The following is a 26,860-nucleotide window of genomic DNA, read 5'->3' on the forward strand; positions in this document are numbered from 1 at the left end:
CTTCCCTTCTGTACATGCATTGGAATCTGTCCATGAAGAAAAACAGTTTTAAGTGCATTGCAAGGCGTCCTCGCATTAAGTCAGCTGCCAACACCGGTGCAGAAGTTTGTGTTTCGCATCGAGTTGGGTCGCAACCCCACAAGGCTTGTGCATAATTGCACCGGAATTGGGGCCCGATCACATATATCACAGCATCTATGGGGACATGACTTTTTTTTTTAAACTTAATTTAAAAAAAAATTAAATAACTTCCTTAGGAGACAAAAAAGAACTAGCACATGAGGCTAATACAAGATTTGCCTATAGTGCTTACAAAGTGTGTGATTAATAGACTTCAGGAGTTGTGAGCTAGCGCTGGATGGAGAGAAGGATGAGGAAGGAGTGGAGGAAGGGGGTGTTTTCTTCACAGGATCAATCCTAAGCATTGCCATGGAAAAAAGCTCCCCCCAGGTAAACCGTCTCCACAACTTCCATCGGGGTAATTCCCTGCAAAGGCTGTAGGTGAAGGACATAGCGCAGGTCCCAGCCTGCTCTGAAGCCAAACACGCGCTTCAGCTCCCCGAACTCTCCATCTCCACTAGAGAAATCTAAATATTTGGGCTGGCAAGCCTGCAAAGCTGCGCATGCTTACAGGGGTTTGTTTTATTTATTTTTTATTGCAAGGATGGATGCAGGCCAACGCACTTAATAGTAACCACATGGTAAAATAAATAAGAATGCCTGTATGGACTTAAAAGTAAATGTTAAATATTTGCTCTGTTTTTCTGATGTCTTCTATGCCAGCTTTGAAATGGCCGTGTGGCAAACAGCGCTTTTATTTTGCTCTGTTTTCATAAGCTTGGAACATTTAATAATTTCTAATTAAACCATCTACATTTTTAGGATATTTATGAGCAAACTGATACGGGCTCTTAAAATGTGGCAGGGAGGGGCAGAAGGTGTACACTATAGTCATATTTAAGTTTTTTTTCTTCCAAAGCGATGTAAAAACCCTATCCACATTTTTCTGCTTTTGAAAAGGTATCCACTGGATACACTGAGGAGAAGCCATTAGCAATTTATATTTCTCTTCCTACATTTAGGAGCATTTTTCTTAAAATAAGCAATCATCCTCCAGGCCCACAGCAGAGAATAGCCCGAACACAGGGGCAACTGTTGGGTAACTGCCTGCTGCTGCGAGTCGGTGGGAGCCAGAAGTCAGCCTTTACATATCTGGGATGCCTAAGTTAGCTTACAAAAATAAAGTAAATTTTGACTGAATGCTTTATTTACTCTTTTTTAAATGTTTTTTGGAAAGAAATGAGTCAAGTTTTCCACTATTTTATATATTTAACCCAGCAAGAGTGGCGGTACATACTTCTTGTCTCAATACTTTTGTCAAGCCCCAAACCAGTTCAAGTTTATATGGTTTGCTTTTTAAAGAGCAAGTCTTTTGGGGAGTCTTGCACCTAAACCAGACAGTAACGAGATGGAGCAACTAAACTGCACAATTTTTTTCATGCAAACACAGAAATGTCATGGCTATTTCAGAGCTGACCAACAAGGTACTCCAAAAAGTGAGAAATACTGAAAATAACTAATGTTGAGATAATCAGTGAAGACATGCTCTAAATAGCAGACAAAAAAAGGAAACGTCTCTTGCCCATTAAACAGTGTAAGTGTAAAAAATAAAACTTTATTTACATTCGCATCATCACTCCACGGTTGACCGACGTGGGCTCTCACGGATGCGGGAAGCACAAAAGAGACGTTCAGGGATGCTCCGGGGGGAGAGCAGCTCTCGGGGCAGTTAGTACTGTCTGTCTCAAAAAAAGAAAGTTTCACGGCAATGGGCACCTGGGCAATAGGAGGTTCATTTGTATCAATTATGCATGAGCATGCAAGGAAATGATATTGCAGCAGGGAATTCAAGGGTGTGTTTTGGCAAGGCGATGCACACCGAGTGGCCCATGTTTGCAGCAGATGTGAATTAATACGGCATATCTGAAGGCAAGTCAAGAATCTCCAATTTATACAAGTCATGACTGGTCGGGGCTTTTTTTAACTGCAGTTGGACTGAAAACCTGTATAACAGCAGAATAGCAGACTAAAACTGGAAATACTTATTTAATATTTAATACTGGCTGTTTACATTAACCTTCCCCTGCCTTCAGAAGTTTAAGTACATTTCTCCAGATCTCAAATATCTATACGCAGGAAGGAGAAGAAAATATGCATCATAATAAATAAAATCTGAATTTACCTGAAGTTCAAATGCTCCACTAGAACATACCCAACTGAGAGAAGGGGGAAAAAAAGAAGCAAATTAATAAACTCCTGAGCAAATAAAGGCACAGCAGCTAAGCACAAAGAACATACTGTTGCTTGCTCCCAAAAACTGGATTGCGAAGTGACCACCCGTGCCAGAGACTTTCTGCAAACTTACATCTGCCCTCCAAATTGCGGCAAATCACTGCGTTGCCCCCCGTGACATCAATAACGTCCAGCTGTTCTCCAGCTGTGACCGGGAGATCAACTCTCCGCTTACTGGGGACCGAGCACTCGGCAATGGCTGTGTTGATGACATTGATCTCCTTATTGTACTGCAGAAAAGAAAGAAACCCACAAGTTATTCTACACTCGTGTACAATGTCTTTAAGGGCAGTGGGGAGGGATAGAGAGAAGAGATTTCAGGATGGGTTGTGAGGCTTTGTTTGGGGCTGAGGAGGGGGAAAAAAACCCCAGCAACATCCCTGATGAAGATCCCAGATTAGGGAAAAAGGCAGCAGGTCAGTGGGACATCTCTCCCAGCATAGCTAAGGACCAACAACTTTCCACCACGCATCTTTTAAGCATGATACATAGCTGCTTTCCTCCTCCGACAAAACTAGCTCTCTAAAAAGACACATACCATAAATGTTTCTCTGAAAAACTTCTCCTCTTTTTCCATCTTCTTGCTTTTTTCCGGATTACTTTTCTTGACTTTGAAGATATTTCTGCATTGAGAAAGGGAGGCACACACACTTCCAAGCTCCATTTAAATAACCCCTGGCACGCTGGGAAATTCAACCCAGAGCCTAACTCCAGCCTTGCCTGCAATGAACTCATGGAAGAGCAAAGCATGCCGTTCACATCGCTATTTTTCATAAAAGGATGAATATACAACTCGAATCTGTTGGTGAGCCATTTTGTATCTCCATTTGGACCAACTGTTTTCTCTGTAAGCAGCGTGGGAATAAACAAACTCTCTAGCATCAAATGTTTCAAATCAGCCATGTTTTTATAGAAGTCAACAATTCACTTTTCCCTCAGCGGTTTGTCTCCTTCTGGTTTTATTTATATTCACACATAAAGGGTCCCCAGATAACTCTCATCCCGAGTCATTTATGGAAGTGGGGCTTGACACAGCTCTGCAGATTTTTGTTGCTTTTTTAGCACATGGAGGAGAAAGTCACCCAAGCAGACATATATACTGCACTGTAAAGTGAAAAACAAGCTCACAACCAGCTTAAGAGCAATGGCCGTTCATGCTGGGGCACTCCCTGAGTACGGAGATGCTGCTCTTTCTGGTTTGCATATGAAATTCCAGCTATGGCATTCATTTTAAAACTAAGACAGGAAAAAAAAAAACAACCAAAGAAACAAAAAATACCCCCTTGCAATAAATTATTCACCCCTGGCTAACTTTCACGCACTTAAAATTAAGAGGAGGGGAAAAAGAGCTGAAATTTGGGACTTCTATGCTGTGAAGAGATTCCTCCTTGGCAGTCTCAGCCTGCAGGACCTGCGATCTCTAAGGAACAGCTGAAATCGCATCGACTTGCTGATAGTCTGTAAAATTATACGCATGACTTTGCACAAAACAACAAGCAGTGTTTGAGCAACCCCATGCAGGAGCTCTGTGGTGAGAACCTAGAAAATAGATCTCTGATTTGCATTTGTTTGAAGTCCCAAGTATTGGGTCATAAAAAAGCTCATTGCAATGCACACTTTGCTGATCTAAAAGGGAAATGGAAACTCCTACTTCCATGTGAATTTTTGCAGAACCAGTAACAAAAAGTTTTATTTTTGCTTTTATGCACAAATGGTGCAGCCAGAAGCAATGCAATAAACCTAAGTGGAAAAAGAAGACCCAAGAAATCAATACTTTAAAATAAGGGCAAGGGGAATGCACAGGCAATTACTACGCTGTGTACAGGGCTTCTAAACACAGTGCTCTTGCCACAATAGCAATAGCTGATCCACAGAAATCAAATATTTAATCAAAGCACAATTAAAGAAGGAATGGGACTGACCGGGGCAGAAAAGCAGCCAAAAATATAGCAAGTAGCACTTTTTTGTGTTGACTAAGTGGGACTCCATGATACAACTTCAGGATGAGACCCTCAGGGTATCCCCCAATTGCATACAGCTCAGATCCAAGAGTTTGTTTTGCCCTCGAGATATTTTCTGCAAAGTTTCCTGAAACCTGGGTTCAAAGGGAAAGGACCCTCGAGCAGCAACCAAACACAAAATGTTTGCACAATCAGGGGCATCCCACTCCTGCAAATGGCTCAAGAGGCGCACATACGAAGTTAGACAACATGGGAAAACACAGAATGAAAATCAAGACCTTTCCACATCATTGCTGCTTTTTCTTTTGTCCTTATCCTCTTTTGCCATCAGAAATTTTGGCATCCAGGTTTTGTACTTGTCGTCCTTCTCTCTGAGAGGAGGGGAAAGAGCCACACAGAAATTCAAGTTTTCTCCAGCAGACCGTGTCCCCTCCCCAAACCCGTGTACCTACAAAGTCATGATTTTTCTCTCTGTCTCCCCCCACAACCACCACTGAAATGCAAACACTTGCTGCGATTTATACCAGCACGCGCTGCTGCCACAATCATCTGGCAGCAAGACATCAAGCCATGCTGTTCCTATTAAAAGTAATTTTTCTGACAAGGAGCTTGCCAGGACGGGGCTGATTATCGGGTCTGGGAGCCGGAGTTTTCCTTCCTTAGGAAAACTATCCGAATTTTCACGTTTCAGGGAGCGGTTCTCTCCTTTTCACATCTCTGGCGCTAACTAGGTAACATTGAAGAAACATTTTGTGGGATGCTACTTGCCAAATTAAACACACATGGAGAGGTCACCTGGACTGTCTCCAGAGGACTGAGTCCCGACCAGCTCATGACCCTCAGTGGCTTGCAGTACAGCAGGCTCCCCAGGGCACAGGTTTACACCAAGAGGAACATCTCCTTGGCCCGGGGCCAGCCCCAGGAGAGGGCACCTTCCTCACCTCATCTCTCTCTGCCCCACCTCGACATCGTCGTACACCATGTCCTCCTGGGAAACAGCTGCTGTCAACCGAAATGCAACAGAGAAAATTATTAGGAGATGTCGTTCTGAGCCTGGTACTCAAAACAATGTATCTCAGAGGCAAATTGGGGCTGCTGCTAGTCGCTCGACCCAAAGGTGCCAAGGCAACGCAAAAGGAAGATCCTCAGGGCTCCAAAAACCAGGCAAAACTCCGGCACGAGGCAGGGCGCTTGGGTTTGTTAGTTGTGTTTATGGGCAGTTCTCTGGACGGGTTTGGCCATCCAGCTCCAGAGAAGGAACAGGAGCAGCGGCAAAGCCCCAACTTCGTGCTGTAGCCAGCCCAGGCAGGGTTTCCACCCCGAGGACATGGGTACGTTCACTCCAGCACCTTCTCAAGGCTTGATTAGTGGGGACAGGTTTTGAGTCCATCCCCATTTATGCAAGGCATGAACTTGTCCCTCCAGCAGGCAGCGATAAATAGTTTTACAGAGAGCTGTTGGAGCACAATTCACTGTTAAACACCACTGCCAGCCTGGAAGCAGTGGCTCAGTGTGGACTGCTTCACACGTTGCCTTCCTCAGTGTATTCAGATCTGCAGGAGGAATGCTCCTCTTCAAAGAAAAAACATCCAAAAATGAGCAAAAAACCCACCCTCAAGTGAAGCACAAATCTCTATCAAGTCTTCAAAGTTAATGCTGCCACATTACATGATTTTCAGAATGGCATGATGCATAAAGTTGATTTTCCATTGTGCAATACATTTGCCTTTTCATACATACACACGAATCCCCAAGAGTCAGATACATGTATGTTGCTTACCTAAATTTGGTACCGAAATGGAAAACAATCTGCGGATAGAAAGAGGCTCTTAGAAACAAGTCTGCACATCAGCATCGCCCAAAAAGCCACGAGCATCAACAAACTAGCAGCGCTTGCCGCTGAAGCGATAGAGCCAGGTCTAGGTGCACGGACTCTGTGACACCAACCATGTTTGCCAGAGTTACGTCCCTTGCTAAATAAGCATGTCCATCCTCTGGCAGCAACAAGAACCATGTGTTCACCAAGCGTGTTATGAAAGGCCTACATTGCATCCAAAGAACAGTCCAAATCGGCAAAAGCACCCTCCTCCTGCCCACTCCTACACCCTTTCCCAATAGCTAGAGGGTTGATGGACAGTTGGTAACTGTAGTCAGTAGTAATTCCCTCCTTGTGGTCTGCCAATATCACGGGTTGCCCAGGAATTTAAATGTGACAATAATGGTAGGTATCTAAGATGTTTGCGGGAACTTTAGGGGTTCTTTGCAACAAAAGAATGGCATGAAACCTGGTGGCTCCTTCCCTATAAAGGTATTTAGCAGTAATGCAGGAAGGAGCCACTGACGTGGCAGAGCACCTGGCGTGAAAAGGTTTTTAAGTAAACCGAACCTTCCTCATATAAAAGAGGAAAGGGTTAATCTGGAGTTTCCAAAGAAATAAGTAGCATTTTCCTGGACTTCAGGCACTGTGCCCAGGGTGAGGCACACGCTGGCAGTGGTGGAGGACGGGTTCTGCAGGCAGCTCGTGTGCACTTGAGGAAAAGGCAGTTTCCATGGAACCTTAACCAGGGTATTGAAAGGGTACCCAACAGGGCACTATAGGAACTTATACAATATCCTCTATCCTAACTTGTTAGACTACAAACTCAATAGTAAACTTTTTCAGCAGATGCTGTTGCCAGCTTGACTATAAATGGTACTTGGAATAATAAACCTCAACCCTTAAGAGCCACATCAGCAAGCCTTTGGCTAATCCTGGCCCACAGGTCCAGGCAGCAGGTTTCACATTTCTATGTTCCCTTGTGTACCTGCGTCATGCTGAGGTATCAGAAAGGTACCAAAGGCAGCAGAAAGCCTATGAAAACTTGGACTGTAGGACAAGCTTCTGTAGATTCCTCATGCCAGAGACTTCAGAGAAGCTGCATAGATGGACCATCGGCCACATGTGCCACAGCAGGTCCTAAAGGGTTGATAGAAGCACTTGTGGCATATCTTTCCCAATAAAGCTGTATTCCTTACTCCTAGACGTCCTGCTCTCAAACTATTGCAAATATGAATGCTCAGGTTTGGAGAGGGAAGGGGTTGGATAACCAACATTTTCTTACCTTAAGTTTTCCTTGAACCTGGTATTCTTCAGCTTCAACTTTTCTATCTTAAACAAGTTTCCAAATCTCTTTTGTTTTTCTGTTCTGTCCAAAAGAGAAACAGATTTTAAATTAAAGAGGCACTGCATGCTGAACTATGTGAGAGTTGCAATACTCGTAGCCCCAGAGATCCTGAAGCAGGTAAAGGGAGGTCAGCAGACCTTAGACCTCAGCTCAGCAGCAAGCTTTAAGCCTTAACAGCATCATGCGGATGAATGATGGATTCAATGGGACAGGCACCAGCACAGCAAAATGTGCTTAATTATGAAGTCCAAGCTCAAACCTTTGCTTAGCTATAAACTTTTCTGTGTTAATTGAAGTTGTCATTCTCTGACCCAATAACTACAGAATGAGCCAGGTTTATTTGGAGAAAAAGTTCCTGATGAAAGGGACAAAAATTGCCCAGAAGCATGCAGTGGACATTAAAGGAGGACATCAGGAGCATCTGTCTGTGCCACCCTTCATCACACATTTCTGTCGTGTATGCTTTTGAGAAGGACTTTCCACTACACACACTTCTCTCTGAAGCTTACAGGGGGTTGCAAAGCTACACAGCGGTTTTCCAGTAAAGTATCTGCAAACAACCAAGATCCTCACATGGGGGACATTACCCATGCACAAGTACTATTAAAAACACTTTATGGGTATCAGCACACCTAATTCTGCATGTGGGATCAATAGAAAGATTACATAAAGACTGGTTTGGGGATTAAGACGCTGACCTCTGAACCCTGTGAATTTGGTCCCACCTCTAGCTTTGTCATGAAATTCCCTTGCAAACCCAGCAAGATGCACTGTTCTCCTGTGAATTAGCAAAAGAGTTTAATTTCTGCTGCTGTTCAGCACCCATGTGCAGAGAGGGGCAGAAAGAGGCGTGGGGACGCTTCCCAGCGGGTGCTCGGTCCGGGAGCCAGATGCAGACGCCAGCACGCTACCCGCTGGCCGGACAAGCTCATGCACCTCCACCACACAACTCCCATGGACAATTTGCAGAGAATTCGCCTTTTAATAACTGCCCAGTCACCTCCAGGGTTTCAGGTTTCCCATGCCTTTTTCCCCTCCTTGACCCACCCAGGCTCTACATGCACGCATAAGCTAGACTTGAATCCAGATGCAAGCCAGCATGAGTCTCACATCCGTAAGGGAAAATCAGATGTACAGCATCACCTTATTAGTCCTCCCACACTGCTCCTTAGAAAAGAACCACCAGATGCACTCGAAGCAATCGTGTGCAGCATCCCCAGCCCATATGCCATTCCCAAAGGCTGTCTCTGTTTCTTACAAAGGGATGCAGGAAATCTTTTATTGCACGAGGGTAGGGAACCACACAAAGCTAATAAGTAAAAACACGACTAACTTCACGTTTCACCTCTTAATCCATTTGGGAAGCTCAGGCAACCTATAAACCTGAGGCTGCAAAACTCATTGCTTTTATAACATACCCTGTGGAAGCAAATATCTTGAGAAGCTATATAAAAAAAAAAACAGGTTACAAGTTAGTTACAGCATGTCAGCCTGGGCTCCTTTCAGCTTTCCAACCCTCTGTGATCTGAAATGTGAGCGTTTTGTCCCTTTTTATGGGGACAATGTTCCCCTTTGTCCTTTGAGCATTACCTCTTTTGGCACACAAAAAAAGGTGCCGTTTCTCAGCTACAGCTGAACAACACTTTTGATCAAGAGAAGGCTAGCAATACTGTCCAGTGTGTTTTATGCAAGAAGAGGTCTGTAAAGGGAGTACTTCCAATGGATGGAGAGTGCTACAAGCTCTAACAGAAAGGCCTCACTGCTCAGGGATTTAATTTTGGTAACTATTTTTCCTCCCTAAGTATCAGCCAAAGTGGAAAGCGGGAGGACGAGGGGGAAGAAACCCACCCATACAACAATTTTTCTGCAGTTGCATTAGGAAAAAAAGGCTTCCAGCCAGTACCTGGCATGGGAGATCAAGGCAGTATTTCAAAATACAGGCTAAGAAATTGCAACTTACTCTGTTTTTGCTGGATTATCACCCCCAATCTCAACATCTTCATATGTTTCTTCATAGCTGTTTCCTGAAACTTAAAACCAAGGCATACCATTATCACAAACCACATTCAGTAGCGATGAGGTGAGGTTTGCTGGACAAATTGCACCCAGGCCGTTACATTTTACTCTTACAGGTTTTGAGGTCGCTCAAATGAATTCCATGCTAGACACGTGTACTGCTCCCCACTGGTTTTAATGGGAATTTAGAGCAACCAGGCCAGAAGGAGACACTATAGATGTTGAAAGTTAAATGAAGCTATTCACATCATCTCCCAGGGACCAGCCCAAATTAAAAGCAGCTCCCATTCGAGCTTCCCCACGTGCTGCACTTACTGCTGGCTGAAGCAAACGGACCTGAGGCATCTGACGCGTGGCTGCTAGAAGACAGAAGCATTACATGGGGATGTGCTGCAGTGTAGTTTTTAAAAGACATTTCATAGACACAGCCATTGCGAAGAGCCCCAGTCCATACTCACAGTCTATCTTGCATTTCTTCAACATCATCGTATATCTCCTCTGGTGCCTGCAGAGACTGCCAAGTGTTTAGGTTCAAGGCTGTTCTTTCTACCCCTGGATTTGGAGTGCCAACATACACATACTGCCCTGGAAATGAGAAAGGACCTTTGCTTTAGAAGCTTTTCTGAGGAACTTCTCTCAGGGCAAGGGCAACTACTGAGGGTAACAGTTGATGCCACAACAAATAAGAGCCTACAGACATACTTCCCATTCCAGGAGCCCGGGAAAGTCTCTGCTCTGAGCCACTTTGAGAAAGAAAAGCAAAGAATTTAAAAAGATGTTAAGTTTTAAAACATTTAACTTTAAAATATTTTAAAGTTTTAAAATATTTTAGGTTTAAAAAAATTAAAACATCCATCAAGATTCTCAGTTGTGGCAGCTCTGATCCAAATGCTGCTCACCAGAAGATATCCCAAGAGACTATTCGTGGATGTTCAGAGGATTGATTGAAGGGACAGCTTAGCAAGGTTGGTGGAGATGCTGAGATCCAAACAACGGGCCAGTCCATTGTGAATACACCTGTAAATCAACATCTAGGAAAGGAGACGAGGAGGGCGAGTATCCCAGAGATGTATTTCACCAAGGGCTGGAACCAAGCATGAGAGTTGCACCTCATGAGGTTAGAAAAAGATTCTTACTGGAGGACTCTGTTAAGTGGCAATATTAAATCCTTAAAACCGATTTAAGAGAGTTGGAGTAATGTAGAAATGCAGCCACACAAATAAAAGCAGACAGTGTTTCTAAATGAACATGGATGCATGCAGTAGGTCTCACCAGAAACATGCACCACCACAATATGGTCTAGTTAATGGCCCAAATTTCTGCAAAACATTCAAACTCCCATGAAGAAGAAAAGGAGGTGGGGTGGGAACCAAACAATTCTCCAAATCAGCCTCTCTGATGAAGCAATAGCAGGAGGCTCACCATGAGTACTTTTAAAAAAAAATCCCCACAGAAATTACCTCCAGCTGTTCAAAGGTCAAGCAAATCAGCAAGATTTCTTACAAAAACAGATGGCGACCAAACCAGAAAATTATTATGAAGTGATTGAAAATTATTAAAAAAAACGAGGACCACACCAATAACAACAACCACAGCCGCAGTCAATTTACACTTTCTCCTTCACACTCCTGGTCTGTCCACAGAGCCCAACAGAGCTACTTTTCTCTCGTCTTTGAAATGCTGCCACATCATACTAACAGCTTGCAGAGGCAGGAGTAAGCCTTTGCAGAACAGAGCCCATGCACGCTTATACCTGAAGTTGCAAAACAGTGTTTACAGAGGAGACGTGACTGGGTTTAATTGTGCAGCTAAGGTGCATATCATCAGCTCTGGATGCTATCTCAGAGCATCGTGACAGAAGGAGCCCAAAGTCAAAAAAAGGCTCAGTGGAACTACTAAGAAGATGGAGCAAGGAGCCATCATCCATCTTAATAAGGGACATGGGGAGACTTCAGGCTCTCATCCTGCTCACGTGCGTTTCTCCCACAAGCCTTAGCCAAACCCTTTTCTGAGACTCAATAAATTATGAGAAGCAGAGGAGATGGATTTCGGCGCTCTCGGATAAGTGCAATCTGCTAGAAAAACAAACACCTCGGTTTGAGTTACGCAGATGGTTAACCAACTTAGGAAGCTATTTGCAAAGCCAAAATAAATTATTCAGACCAGAATACAAATGCGCATGCAACCTTTTGCCCTGGTTTAACTAAATTGGTTCAAGAGTTGCATCCAAATTTAACGTTATTTCCCATATGGAAGAGACATTTGGGCAACAGATGGGGCTGAGGATTGAGGAAACACTCAACAGCACAATGAGATACTCACAGAGCTCCGCGCTGTCTTTTGCCAGCCCTTGTGGGGTAGGATGCTTTGCAGTCTGGGTACCGGTCACATCCTGCTTCGCTTGCGGCACCTTCATCCCACGTCTACCATCTTCCTCGGTTTGACTAGTGGGAGACACGTATTCATTTCCACCTGTCTGAGATCAGACATTTTGTTTGGCCAATACAGTCTTTAGAAACAGCTTTCTAATATAAGTTAATTTAACTTACATATATACGTCTATAAGAATATGTTATCTTTCTGTGGACTTAAAACAGTTTCATGCCCTTTTCCATCAGGGATTTCTGGTAGACGTAAGTGCTGCTTGGCAGCACTACCTGTCTTTTAGACAGTAGCAGTTGAGCAATGGGCAGGCAAAAGAGAAGGCAGCAAGCCCCAGGTGATTAAGGACTCAAATCTCAACTGTTTCCTGCTGAGAGGGAGGACAGAAGGAGAAGAGACACCCTACAATAACTATTAAAAGTAGTCTCAAGGATACGATACCTTGAAAATTTTCTTTTCCTCCTGTTTCCCTCCTTCAAGACTTGGGTTTTCCTCTTTTTCATCCTCTATTATAGCTCTTCCAGGACTAAAAATTTCAGAAATGAGAGAGATCTGAGAACAGAGACACTTTAGCAAAGTCACAGAGAGACAGATTGCTTTATGACTGTGCCCACATAAGCAGCTCATTTTCCTTTTGAATGAGGTAGATGCCAAAAAGACCGCCAGTACTAAAAGGGCAAATCCAAATCTAAAAGCCACTGGTTACTTGGGGTAATAGCAATCACTCTTGGAGAAGAGACAAAGATGATTGTTTTCTAGTAGCAGGAATGGACAAGCTAGATCCATTTGCCAGTGGTGGTACCTGTCTCACAAGACTTGCCTCTCACCATACTATATTGCAATTTAGGGAAGAAGATACAGCAACAGGAGGCAGAGCATGCTACATTTTTCCCAGCATCGCAACATTTCCCACTGAAGTGACCCCCTTTTATCACATGAATCTTCAATCCCCATTGAAAAAAGTCTTGAGCCAGTGACAGTAATTAAACACTGCAAGGAGATTGAAACGTGACATTCACAGGGTGAAATTCAGTGTGGACCTTGCCTTACCACACAGCTTTGGACCTGGAACTGGGTGTCCCTCTTTGAGAGCCTCTTACCTCTCCCTTCTTATACTGAAAGAGTTCAGGTTTCAGTAGGAAAAGACAATGTATTTTCTTGTGTGCCAGAGCAGAGAAGAAAATCTCCCCTCCAGATATGCTTTAGAATGAAAACAATCTTAGAAACCATGAGAGCTGACACAGAAGAGCATCATTGTCTACATTGTCCTGCTCCTGTCCTCAAATATAGGAAATTTCTTTCTGTTTACTGAGTGTTACAATATTCTAACCCTAACCTGAGTTAGTTGTGGGGTTAGAAGAAGCTTGAGAGAAAGGAAAGGAAATTACCTGGATTTGGCAACGAGAAAAGTCTTCTGTTTCTGGAATAAAGAAGAGGAAAGCCTTCAGCCACTGTGCTTTTTTCAAGAGTCAAGCTTTTATACAAGGCCTCAACTGTCATCTAGTATTTAAAGAAATATTTCTTTAGAAAGCCCAGAAGCATTTTACGTTTGGAATAGTCATCAGACAAGGATATTTCCTCTACTTTGCAGGACAGGGGATACACACATTGACAAACTATGTAGGGATAATAGAACAGTGCAAAGGATCAGGCCAATGAAGCTACTGGTCAGAATGAAAGCAATTACAGGTTGGAGACCTTACAGAACAGGAGGAAGGTTGTTTTAATTAAAAAAAAGACTTTCTAACCTACCATAAAATAGGACTACAGCCAAGCCAGAGAACGTCTCTGCAAATCATGCACAGATAAGTGCATTTGGAAACCTGTGCTATTTCCTGGACAATTTGATTGCTTTGCAAGTCAGGACTTGAAAGTAGAGTTTGACGTTTTCCAAGGAGCAGTTTCCCCTCTTTTAGTAGACCCAGAACTGATATCCAGTACATGATCATCTCCTGGCACGAGGTGCCGTGTTCTCTCAGCCCAGCCACCCACCGTGAGCTCGGCCATGCAGCCAAGCAGGTCTTCTCTAGGGAGAGCTGTAGCAATTCCTGCCCTGTGCAATGCACTATCCTGCCTTCGCTGCAGGGTATCTCCACTGCCAAGGTGAACTGCCACCCCCTTTGCAGCCAGGGTAAAATGGAAAGAGTCAAGTTGTAGTCTGCAGCAGAGATATCCCTGCAGCAGGGGATGAAAACCCGTACAGTCGTGCCCACAACAGTTGCCCTCGCTTATGAGCCAAAACTTGAAGCGTGCTGCCACGACAAGCAACCTGGCTCAGTTTTGCTTTTATGCCTTTACAGAGGGATTACCAGCACCCGCTCGCCTTTGGCAGGAGCTTCTGGAACAATTCAGTGGATTTTTCCTCCAAGAATTCATGATCTTGATATCGGTGCTTGACACTTACTTGGTCTACCACCAACATCCAGATGGTGTTACCGCTTCCTTACATGTTTGCAGCAGAGGTCAAGGGAACTGACTCTCTCCCCTAGTGTGTTTGGAAACCTCATTAGTCTTCACGTCCCCTCTGCAATTTCTTATTTATTTTTTGAGAGTCTTCACAGACAACATACATAAAGAAATACTTGGCAGACAAGAAATACAGATATTAAAAGTTTCTAAGATAGGAAAGCATGGTATGTATGATACAGTCAAGCCTGAAAGATGAAAACTGGCTGTGATGAGACTTACCTTGTGTTCTCGAGGCTTTGCCTTAGGTACTAGAAAAGATATTTGTGAATACGTATTACTTTTTAGTCCACGTTAAAGTCAGTGCACTTTAAGTTGCAAAACACAAATTCAGCCCAAAGCTCAGCATCCAGGCACACATTCACCATGGTACATTCACCATGTCCTGCTGGCCAGGGTCTTTCAATTTGCTATTTAGCATGGGCTTACATTCAGAGAACTGCAGCATCAAGCTTGTCTGGCCACAGTTTTCATAGCCGTAGGGGCAAACCCAAGAGGGCTGTGGCAGGTCCCCCCGAGGAAGTTGCTTGCCTCCTGTTCCAATGGGAGAGAAAACCAATGCACAAGGCAGAAACTAACCACTCCAAAAGGAGACAACTTTGAAAAACGTAAAAGCAGAGCAGTGACAACTCTGATTGATAGAGAAAATTATATTGGGAAGAAGTAGTGATGGAGATAGAAAAGCTCTGTACCCTGTACCCTTCTGTTCCCATAAAGATGCTGAGGTTTGCCTCACTATCTTCTTTTCTTTCTCTTCTACCTAGATAGCGTCTCATGACTTTTTCCCCACTGCAGCTTTACTGTAAGCACCATTTCACCACCAAAATGCTAACTTCTTTTTTGTCTGTGCCCCAAAGTCCTCACACGCTGCCAGTGCACAGAGGGAACATACAGACAGTCATCTTTGGTTACCTGGACTAATGCGCAGCTGCTTTTCTCAACTTGAAGAAACTATTATTTCCTTTTTTAAAGGCTCTATCCCAGATAGCATGTAATTCACCTAGCAGTCTTGCCTTGCAAAGTACCTTCAATGACAGACAAGGTTGTAGTGTCCCCAGACTGATTCAGGTACATCGGGGTTTCTTCATAATTATGCTGCTCTTCAAGTTCAGCACTGAGAAGGTGAAAGAAAAGAGAGAAGAGATTTTTTTTTCTGGTCCTTTTAGAAGTCTGAAAAAAAATATTCTTCTTAAAAAAATATTCTACAAATAACTCAAGCGCTTTGATACTGAGCCTACAAGAAAGTAAAGTGAAATAAGGAATTCCTTGGAGGAGAGGAGACCCGTGCCAGATGCAGGGCTCGGCCGAGCCTCCCCCCGACTCCACACTCTCACTGCTTTTCCTTTGGGAGGACCGGCTGCGTTTTTAGGGCTCAAAGCACATCAAGGGACTTCATACTGGGATTACGGTCTTCTGCCTACAGCAATCCCCCAAGTAGAAACAGAACAAAAACATCCAAGGATATCGGAGTGCAGCAATTTTCAAACCTACTCCAGCTACTTTAAAATTAATAACAACCCAGTTGCACTGTCTGGCATGCTGTTTGTCACTTAAGGAAACAAGAAAGGGAAAGCAGAGTTATCAGAGTGTACATTTAAAGGTCCTGCTCCCGAGTTTATCAAGCCACACGCTCCATGCCGACGCGGCGAGTGGCATATGCCAGCCGTGGGAGGAGGCAAGGCGTCACAGCCCCAGCACCACACGGCCTCAAGTACTGGGCTTCCCAGCCCAGTCCCCATCTCCTCATTTTCTTTTTTCCTTTCCTCCTCCGGAAATTCAAACTAGTGTCATTTGGAAATAGGTGCAGAGAGAAATCCAAGCCTTCCCGGATTAGCCAGGCAAAGCCCCAAGGCCTCCCCTCCGCCCACGGCAGCCAGAGGTTTTGGCAGCTCAGGAGTGTACTGGGAAGTGGCAAATGCACAAGGTGCAGCTTGTAACACATGCGGGGGACAGGGTAGGGTGGTGAAAGAGCACCAGGAAGAGTTATAGTGAGAACTTCCATCTTTTAACAGTAAGTCTATTATAAACCTCAGGGAGGGTTTGGTTTTCCGTGAATCACCCTGCTGTCACAACTCAGCTTCAACAGAGTAAAGACTAAGTAGTTGTTGCAAACCAGAACAAGAGGAACAAGAAACTCAAGGTGCATTTTAACAGTAGTGAAATCAGAGTAAGAAACGACACCTAAAGTCGAGCAGAAGCTTGTGCTAATGCCAAAGGCTGCTGCAGCCCCCCAGCACTGGGGGCAGTGCCTGCCAGCTCGCTGGTCCCACAGCATGTTTTGGACACGTAGGTCCCACTGAAGGGGACACACATATACATATTACATTAATACTGCAGGCAGATATTTTGTCCCCAGTGCCATCGCTTGAGGAAGAAAGGACCAGGAAAACCCCTGAGCTTTCACTTCCCCAGCCCAACCCCTGGATAAAATAGCATCCTGGGAGCTTGGCTGGACACCAGACAGCTCTTTGTATATACCACAGTGCTACAGCGGACCTGAAATACAGCTGGGCTGATGGATCCCTAACTAGCATCAGTGAAGGCAGAGTGTTTATTCCCAAACAAGGAATCAGAGCTCAAGTTTAGTCAGCCCAAGCAACTACGTCAGGGTCTCTAAGCGACCAGACTTCATTACAGGTGAGGCTTCGAGGAGGGGAATTTCTGCCCCCAAAACCCCATGATTTTGCTTTTATGCTGGAGTTAATTTAATTCATTTCCCCAGTTATCACATGGTTAATATTTAACAAGTGACCTATTGTAAAGACCGTATCACAAGTATTAGAGCAAGACAGCTGATCTTGCTGCAATATATTACTAGGACAGCTTCCTTGTGGTGCATGACAGCTTTGGAGCTGGTTATTTTTTGACCAGTTCTCTTCTTACAAGTACAGGTTAAAAGTTAAACAAAACACCAGCCAACGCTGGCAGGAACATCTCATGATGTGAAAAGCACAACTTGCTGTGTCGATAGCTGCAAGAGTTCATTGTTTGGGTGCAGAAAGTATTTTAAGAATTCATCTCTTTTTGCTTTGGTTCAGCCATTCTGTTTCTCATTTTCCCAGCTGTATATTCATGCAGCTAAGGCAAAACATGTATACGAATATTTTTCTCCACTTTTGCTGTTCTTGTGGTGCAGAACCAGGACCACTATGCAGCCACTCATGACAAGTCAGAGACATACCAGAAAAAGTCAGACTCCCCTCGTATACAAAACCAATTGTGTCTGTAAGATTTTTGAGCCGTTTCAGACATTTGTGGTATCAGAAGCTGAACCCATCAGCTCATGTTCTCCAGTGACTTTGGACCACCACTCAATAAAAAACTCACTTCAGCATCTGGAGACAGCTGAAGTCCTGGGGATGGGGAGGGAAGGCAGTGGCTCCTCTACCCCAGCTGTACCGGCTGCACAAACACACAGGAGGGCAAGCTCCTCCGCTGCTGGCAAAAAAAAACCCCAACACCTTGCTGGTTACGCCAGGGCTTTGTTTCAGCAACAGTTTGCAAAAGCATTTCTTTTCTAAAAACACCGAGTTGAGTACATGGAAAACAGGAAGCGAAACACACGGGTGCTGAGTGATCTTTGCCACCAAAGCCCTGGCAGTGTTTTCCCTCCGACCAGCTAAACCAGACCTAACGACACACGGGTAGCGTTCTCCATGCTGCTCGAAAAGCCCAGAGGAGAAAATAGGGATGAAGCTTTCTACTTTAGCAGAAGGTCATCCCAGCCAGCTTTGAGCTTCCCGTGTAGGTTTGCACAATCCCTGGAGCAAATTGCTGCCTTTGGGAGCGGGACGTTCCCTCCAGACTGCACGGGGATGCTTCAGCATCACGGGATGGGGATGGTCCCATCACCTAGGAGCCACACGCTCACCTTTCGGGGGTCAAGTAATCCTCTTCGTCAGCAGCTGCACAGAAACACACAGAGGATTAGCGTTTGAAGGCAAGACTGCTCTCCTACAGAACACCGGCAGCAGCGCCCGGGAGGTGTGATGGGGACAGCCTTTCCTCGAGGCAGCACGCCAAACACAAAGAAAGGCGTGAAATAAGATTGCCAGCAGAAACTGGGGATGTGGCTATGTTACTATGTCATTATTTTATGTTTCCAGGCAACAACCTCAGGCTTTCTAGAGATCAATAATTGAGCAATATTGAGAGGGCATGGAGACGATGACATATAAATGTAACTAATTTCCTCCATCAAATTAATATATTTAGAAAAGGCAAGTAGGTTAGAAAAGACTTTCAGTGAAAACCTCTCTCTTTCCGTCTTATTCTTATCAAGGCCAGGGCAGATCAATAAGCACTGGCACCGTAAAGCCAAAGAGAGTTTAGCTGAGCCCTTCCTAGAAAAGCAGCTCCATTTGAATAGAGCAAAAGTTGTGCCTGAAGATCTGGCTATAATTAAGCCTGTAACTATAAAGACACACTATTTAGCAGCTTAATAAGTGGTCCAGAATATTCCGTTATGCAACATCAATAGGGTTTTATTATGGGAAACTGAACTTTTGCATTTCTTGATGTTGGAACATTTAACGACATTGCCCTCTGTTGTATTTAAAGCAGAAGGGGGGGTGATTAGCAGACCAGTTTCTACTGATTTTATTGTGCCTTCCCACAGTTGTGTGCGCCAGAGTCAAGGAACTTCCCATTGAAGAGGAGTGATAAAGATCAGCTCGCCTCATACGCAGCTGCTGCTGCTTTAGAGCCAGCTGTAAACCGCTCACAACATGCTGCAGTTGGGAGGAAAGCGGGTTTCTGCATGGGGTATGACGTCCAACCTGGAAAACCAGACCCCTTTTCCAGATTTGGAGCAAAAATCAGTCTCACTGAAACTGTTGGGCTCTTTTCAATGTTTGAGGAAGATGTTAGAAACAAGTAACAACGTCTTACTTCCGTGCGCTTGGAATCGTGGTGTTATAGATGTCAATAAACTGCAAATTATTATTCATTTTCTGCAGAACAGCTTTGGGCAGAGAGACTAGAAATCTCTTACTTGTTTCATTTCCTCTGTGGACCAAAGGCACGGCACTTCGGAAAGCACTGAGATCAAACTTCGGGGGTCTCGCAGGCTTCCCAGGGGCAGGACCCAGGGATTCCACTGAAGGGAGAGGTTTAATTCTTGGCCACTTGCTCCTGGGGCTGTGAGAGCATTTTCCTGCTCCAGGCTGGCAGAAGGGAGGCTCCAATTCTGCTCCAGAGAAGCACAAGGACAGGCAGCAATTAGCCCTCATTTATGCAAAAATCCATGTAGGATCGTTAGTTGTTATACGGACATTTCTAACCATCTCTGCTTCCTCCCAATTTCAGCATCCCCGTTACGCAGCAGGGCTCTTACCATGTTACCAGAATGGAAAAATAAATGGAAATGTCCGTTTTTACAGATTTTTACAAAGTTAACCATGTTGGGGCCTCAGCTCTCGACAGCTCCCTTCCTCTAGATTATAAAATACTAGCCTAATTTTCTGTACCGATAACATTTTAATCTGCCAGGATTTAGTGGCATAGCTGTTTTCAATACACAGTCTGAGAGAGGTAGCTTTCCAGGGTAAACAAAGACTTAATCTTTTCAGTGCCCTGTCACTCGGCGTGACGTTAGCAAGGGGAACTTCACGGCATTTGAGTTTCCTAGCACCGGTTTCTGTAAGAAATATTGCAAGGAGTGTCTGCTCTCTGAGGTCAAATATGACCTTTTGCAAAGCTGGAAGGGTGCAGAGGGGGGTTTCAAGTTTAAGCCATTTTAATTTGAACTAAACTGTCTTTGCAGAAAAGCCAAGCCTTTATATGTCAGTGTGAAAACCAAATAGCAGGGCGTAGTCACATTTACGTTGTAATTGAGAAAGGCCAAAGCAGACCAAAACTAAAGATATTCCCCTGACTTCACCCTCCTTCCTACTTTCAAAATTTGGGCAATTTCTTGAAGTGAATTTTTAAAAATTTGGTGGAGATGGGGACCCCTCCCTTTACCCAAGCTCAGCAGCAGTTTGAGACCCCTTTTTTTTATCTCCAGGACCTCCAGGGAAGGAAGGGAGCACTCCAACGGGCCACTTTGGCCTCTTGTTTAAGGGTGCCAACTCATAACAGCTTTTCTCTCCACCTGCTGTATCCTGCACTTTCAGAGCACCTATACACATTTATGCTCATATGCATATATATACGCTTATTGTTAAGAGTATAGTTTACTATACCTTTCTGGCGCTGAGGTTGCTCTTCTGGTGCACGATAACCCGGCTGGCAGAAAACAGTTGCCGCCGCGCTCTCAGCAGCAGCTTCATCAGAGCTCCTGGGAGCCTGGGAAAGAGCCGACCCGCTGCCGCGCAGACCACCCTTCTTCTGGGCAGGCAAGTCCAGCGTGGGCTCGCTTCCAGACGGTCGCATCCTTCTGCCGCCCAACGCAGCAGGAGCACGCATCACCCTCTGCTCCGGGCAGGGGTGCACGTATAAGTTTGCTGCCCGTTGGGTTGGGAGCATTGCACTTGCTTTCTCGCCGCGGGATAAAGCGTTTTCCCACATCTGTAGGGCGTGGTGGAAAGAATTTGGGAGCGGAGGGCCCTCTGGAGATGTTTGGGCTGATCCTTGCCAGTCAGCGCAATAGGATGGCAGAGGCTTCTCTGGACCGTTCTTGGGAGAACTCAGCCCTTTCTCCAAGACGTTGCCTTTGTGCTCTTCGTTGTGTTCCGTCAGCTCCACATAACCCAGCTGGGCTCGAGGCCACGCCAAGGGGTTGCATTGGGTGCGTGTGGAGGGTTGGGTGGCAGGATGGGCAGGTTCATCCTTGGATTTTAGTATTACCACTTCTTTCTTACTCAGGGGCAGAGGCTTGGACACGGCATTCCCTCCGGAGCCCAGCTTGGGAGGGATTTCAGGGGGAGGCTTCTTGCGCGGCTGCACCAGCTTGTTGGCCAAGTTGGAGTCGTTTTGAAATTTTGCTCGGAGGGCTCTGAAATCAGTCACACCTTCCTGGGTGGGGGAAAAGAGGAGAGCACAAAATACCTGCTTTCAGAGGTGGCAACAGGCAATTTACATGATCGTGCTTGTTTCAGAGAGAAAGAGGCCACAGACTCCACCCTGGTCACCAAGGATATGCAGAACTTGGTGAAAATTTTAAAGCAGGAGAGGAGAATTAGCACATTCAGAGGATCCTCTGAAGGCTCACAAATCACTGCTGATAAAGGCAACAGAGCTGAGACGGGGGAAAACACAGAAGCAGAGCATGGAAACACAATCAAGCAGAGCCAGCGGGACGAGCGGAGATGGCTCCTGGTCCCCAACATCACCCAGTGTTGGAGAATCTCCCTCGGGACAACCTGGCAAACACTAAAATGAACGTCAGAGCTTCCTGGCAGAGGTGGTGTGATACGCTTATGCACCTGCTGGGTAGGAAAGCTGCACCTATTTTCAGTACACAAGCACCAGCCCGGGGAGATGCTGGTGCTGCTCCGGAGATCCCCAGTCCGTCCTCTCCACCATGGGAAGAGAAGCACCAAACACCCTCCTTGGTGCTTCAAATGACCCCTGGGACAAAAGCTTCTTCCTCCACTGTGTTGGTTCAGCTCAGGATCCCCATGGCTCTTTGGATGCTTCTCCCCTTGCTGTTATTCCCACCTCAGGAAGCTGAGGACATACAACCCAAACACACAGCACACAATGACAGCAAGAGCATCTCCCAGTCCGGGTGATAAATACTGGCTTACTCAATTCCTCCCCTGCACAGTTACCAGAGCTCGGATTACATATGATTTTGACCAAGGAGAGCTAATCAGTGACAGCGTAGTTTAAAAGGGCACTTAAAGAACATTTTGTTTCAGGCCTTTGTCCCCAAGTGTCTCACCGTCCCATGCTGGAGAAAAGGGGGCCACAATTTTTGCCTGCAATGTCGTGGCTTAAATTCAGCCCTGAACTGAACTAGGGAGAAAACATGAAGAAAAAATTTACGAGCTACTTAAGTCCTTGAACTGCTCTATAACTTTTTATATGCCATGATTACATTAGGTGCACTACTCTGGCACTACTTAGTTCAGTGCAGAGAACTGTAAGGCTTCACGAGAACCTGTCTAATGAGGAAATTGGAAAAAATTATCTAGGACAGAACTTCGTTATTCTGAAAAAAGCCCCAGCCTTAAGTGTTAAGGCAGAACAGATGAATAGCATACTGAGGTTTTATTGCATTTAATTGCACGATTTATTAAACACTGACAATTTCTCTTGAATAACCCCTTTCACTGACTTTATTACTTTCACAGGGTAGTGCATGATGTAAAGAACCAACCCTTGGGGGAGAGGTTTGAATTGCTCCAATTATATTTCATATTAGTGGTCAGCGGCATGATGCCGTGTAAGCTGCCCAGACAGCCTGATCTAGCGGCGAGCCGATGGGAATGAGAGTTTTCAGAAGCATACGGAGGATGAATCAGATTTTGGAAAAAAAAATAATCCCACACGTACCAGATCCCTGCAGCGATGCCAGACAGGAAATAAAGCAGCGAGGTGCCCTAATGCAATTGCACCGAGTTTTTGCACGTGCTGCAGCAACAGTTGAAGAGTTCAATGCTGTTTACCTCTCCTTACTGATTTTCTTTACCGTAGCGCATAGTTCCTCACCAGTGCCCTCGGAGACAAAGAAAACGGAAAAGAAAAAGTACCTGCGTGTCTCAACGTGCCACAGGCGAGGTGGACTCGTGCGAAACCGGGTTTTCGGTCAGGCCTCTCCCTGGCACTGGCTGTGACAGAAACGGCTGTGACAGTCACTAGCTTGGCGTTACCTTTAATTAGAGAGGGATGGATACAAGCCTCCCTTCTTCCCTCTCAAGTTGTTATTCCTCTTGCCTTGAAATGGCAGCTTCAAATAATTCGCCTAATTAACCGGAAGATTATCTGCGCTTAATGCACTCTCGGTGCCCTTCGCTAGAATATCATTTCCCCCGGTTTGCAGCCCGCTGGGATATTCACACCGATGCCACGAGCAGAGCCGGCACGGGAGGGACACGTTCGGCCCCCGGCCAAGCACACCGAACCTCCCGGGAGGATGGGGTTAAATTGCAGCCCACGGCCACCTCCTGTACACCCACACCCGGCCAGAAACCCTCTCCTTCCCCACAAAGCTCCCGCAACTGCCGCTTCCTTGCACAGAGCTGAGCTTAGCGTGACCCTCTGAGGTGCAATGAGTTCTCCCGGTCTCTGCGGAGATGTTTTTCCATCAGAGCCGGGACTGTTTCAAACCGCAGACCCACCCGCGCAACTCTCGGGTTTAACCCGCGCGCCTTAAGCTAGCTCAGGGAGATGCTCAGCCTAAACGCGGTGCCGAGTGGGTCGCAGGCAGGACACGCGGGAAATCCCAGCCCCAATGCCCCACCAGCCCAGGGAGGGTCCAGTGCAGCGGGGAGAGGTGCTCCCCTGTAAATTAGACCAGCTGACAAGTGGGGAGAAGACGCTAATAAATTTAAAGGACTGCCAAAAGCTCACAATGTGTATTACAGCTACATCTGGCCAAATAATTCACTGCGAATAATAACAGATTTGGCAAAAGCCCACGCAAGATGAGAGAGGGAGAGAATAAAGAGGAAACAAACTTCCACTGGCCGGAAAGCTATGAGCATTACGGAGTCAGGGGACAGCTAAACTTTCCATATTTTCTCCCTATAAATTAAATGCTCTTCTAACATTAATATCATTCTAGGAAGCAGACTAAAGCTCAGCTTAAGCCTATGATAAGGATACCTTTTAGAAAGAGCAGCAACCGGAGGTTTGTGCTGATACCAAGGACTAACCAAAAGGGATCTGAATTCTCATTAGTTTTCTGCAGTTGCTTTTCTAAAACGAGTTGACACCGGAAGAGAAACCCCATTCAAGACGTGACACGCAGGACAACCGAGAAGAAGCACTGCATGTTCCCCTCCTGAAATTTTTCTGGTTTCATGCGTTCTTTATCTTAATTTCCAAGGGAGCTCCCGTGGGTAAATGTTTAATCAGCGTTGCCCTCTACCCGGCAGCGGGGCGGCTGGACCCGAGCCCAGGCACCCCAGGCACGCTGACGAGAGCACGCCGCAGATACTATCTACTCATTAACCCGCCAGCTTCTCCCAGAAAAAAAAAAAAAAAAAAAAAATCCACTCTACTTTTTGTTAAATTAAGAGGCAGCAATTACAGCTCATCTCGGAGCAAGGGGGCAAGAAACCCGGCACCGGGAGCCCCTCAGCCCCAGCTTTGGGGCAGAAAAGCTGTCCCTTTGTGGTTTCCGTGCAGAGCAGAAGCAGCAATGAGAGCGTGCACCTAACCCCGAGGTTAAACTGCTCCCAGCACTTCATGGAGATAACAGCCCCAAGCTACGAATAAACAGCAGAAAAATCAAGCAGCGAATATTTCACCCGGGCCAAGGGCAGAGGAGAGCGAGCCGCCCATTGCTGCGGTGAGGGTGGAATGGGGCAGTGCCCCGGCAGTTACCACCTCCATCCCTTCGCTGCTCCGTGCCGGCTCCAGCAGTTCAGCCCGGCAGCATATTTCCCTGCCCCTGCCTCCGGTCCGGCTTCTCCCCGCTCCGTCGCCCGTCCCTGCCACCTCCAGAGTACCGGGTGAGGCGGAGCGAGCCCAAAAACACACCTGGGCCAAGGCATGGGTCTGCCCCCGGGGCGGAGAGAACCTCACCTGGGCAGGGCTGCACTCCCACAGGCTCAGCCCTGCGCGTCTCCGCTTCCCTGACCTGACTCACGGGTTCCCCGAACCACAAACGTCAACACCGCGGCAGGCTTTGGATGGGCTGAGAAAGGGAAGAAGCGGGTTTGGTTTGCTTTTTGAGGGAAAGAACGGCGCTCGCCCTCGGCGTGGGTGCCCCTACAGCACCCGTGTCCATAGGGTGTGCATATACATGGCACGTCTCGGGTCCCTGCTCACACCTGGGGCAAGCAAAGCTGAGCAGACCAGACGAGTCCCACCATGCCCAGCGATAATCCTCACCCCACCTCTTCACAGGTCTCCCCATGGGGGGACACTCACCCTAGTGCATCAGCCCAGCCTGCACAAGGCTCTTCTCCAAGCCGAAGCCAGAGACCTCGGAGTGATTAAAACAGACATTTCCCCAGAGGAACCAAATGTTTTCTTCGTCTCTGGACAGCAGAGCCCAGCAAAAACGGTCATCCTCGCTGAAGCCCACACATATTCCCTAGTGAAGCAGCTCCTATTCATGGTGAGCTGTTTCTCAGAGTCCTAAGGACAAACCAGTTAAATTAGGGCAAACAAGACTTTTCCCATCACTGGATATTTCTGCCCTGGAGAACAGCCGGAAAGGATCTGTCCAAACATTGAGCCCATGTTTTTTTGCAGAGCATGTCTCCCAGGAAAAGCAAGGCTGGTAAGCTTGGCAAGAAGAGAACTGAGAGCCCCAGGACTTTCTTTTTCCATCCACAACTGATCAAATATTATTTCATCTTTCTCTGCGGGAGCGCTTGATGTTTTCCTTCGAGCAAAGACGGCTGCTGCACGGAGCCCAGGTGCTCGGTGGTGTTCCGAGGCGGCTCTCGATAGGGTTTGGGTGGGCAGGGAGCCATCGGCAGCCTCGACAATACTCACCCATCACCAGCTGCCCCTAATCCCACATACCAGGACACGGCACATCTCATTCCCAAAGAGCTGCTTGGAAAAGAAACCCTGCAGCAATAGCAGGCCTGGAGGTTAGGGGAAAAGGGACTGGTAAAGCATGTCTGTGATGGGTAGGATCTGCCAGCAACCTATATGCATATGATTGTTTGAAGGTGTCCCAGATTTCTCTCCACTGATTTGAAGGTAATGGGTGCGATACATGACTTACGGATGGACGTTCCCCCCTCTGCACATGGGCATTGAGAAAAGCCTTGCCCCAAGCATCCTTAATGCCCTTTGGCGTGGGACTGATGCTCTCACAGCCTAACCTGACCCTGCTTTCCAGAGCCAAGCTTGAGGAGAGCTGAAAAAAAAAAAAGGAAAAGAAATTGAAAAAAAAAAAAAAAATCTCATTCATCAGAGACACGTCTCGAAGCGCGAGTTTCATTCCTCGCCACATGAAAAGCCCTGCTGCTGCGTGGTGGTCTCAGAGAAGAAAGGGGGGTCCTGCTGAGCCGGGAGTTGGCAGGGAAGTCCCCCAAACCAGGGCTGGAGTCACAGCGTGATGAAAATGAATGCCGGCTTTGTGTACAGGTAGCTGGGCAGGATTTATGACCCGCCCAGTGGTATGAACACGGGCCGTGAATTAAAGCACTGTTGGAGAATCGGGAGGTTGTGACTTCAGAGCCGTGGTCCTGCGGAAAAGGACAGGGCAGATTCCTCTATATGGGCTCTAAAAATAAAAAGAAAATGCCAAAAGTTTCTTTAAAACATGCATTTTGTGATTGCTAGCCCTGGTGGGATCCCACTTGCCTCACCTCCCCTTGACAGCAGCCCCCGGGCTGCCATAAATTGCACCGGGCTATAATAACTGCACGGGGAGCACGGCGCAGCCATGGTGTTGTATAGATCAAACACTGCAGAAGTGGAAGCCGACTTTTTCCTCTGGCT

At 46.2% G+C, this 26,860-nt stretch overlaps 1 protein-coding gene across 7 annotated transcripts; it reads right to left on the reverse strand.

Moving 5' to 3' along the window:
- Nucleotides 1-1,655: 1,655 nt before the first annotated feature.
- Nucleotides 1,656-24,900, reverse strand: FYB2 (FYN binding protein 2). 7 transcript variants are annotated; one of them, XM_052802390.1, is made up of 20 exons: nucleotides 24,779-24,900; nucleotides 20,527-21,298; nucleotides 19,335-19,529; nucleotides 18,213-18,246; nucleotides 15,367-15,455; nucleotides 14,564-14,592; nucleotides 13,264-13,295; nucleotides 12,317-12,401; nucleotides 11,816-11,969; nucleotides 9,952-10,078; nucleotides 9,809-9,852; nucleotides 9,438-9,507; nucleotides 7,415-7,498; nucleotides 6,094-6,122; nucleotides 5,255-5,315; nucleotides 4,592-4,684; nucleotides 2,891-2,975; nucleotides 2,426-2,582; nucleotides 2,243-2,276; nucleotides 1,656-1,799 (listed from the first exon to the last, which is right to left on the reverse strand). In XM_052802390.1, the coding sequence occupies exons 1-20, from the start codon at nucleotides 24,785-24,787 to the stop codon at nucleotides 1,790-1,792; spliced, it is 2,193 nt and encodes a 730-aa protein (XP_052658350.1). In that variant the 5' UTR covers nucleotides 24,788-24,900; the 3' UTR covers nucleotides 1,656-1,789. The 7 variants fall into 7 exon arrangements, 6 of the variants coding, with proteins under 6 accessions (XP_052658350.1, XP_052658349.1, XP_052658347.1 ...); XM_052802389.1 differs by having other exon boundaries at nucleotides 1,656-1,836; XR_008237297.1 differs by having other exon boundaries at nucleotides 1,656-1,836; nucleotides 2,243-2,582.
- Nucleotides 24,901-26,860: the final 1,960 nt, after the last annotated feature.

This window comes from Harpia harpyja, chromosome 11, assembly GCF_026419915.1.
Source record: "Harpia harpyja isolate bHarHar1 chromosome 11, bHarHar1 primary haplotype, whole genome shotgun sequence".
Classification (NCBI taxonomy): Eukaryota; Metazoa; Chordata; class Aves; order Accipitriformes; family Accipitridae; genus Harpia; species Harpia harpyja.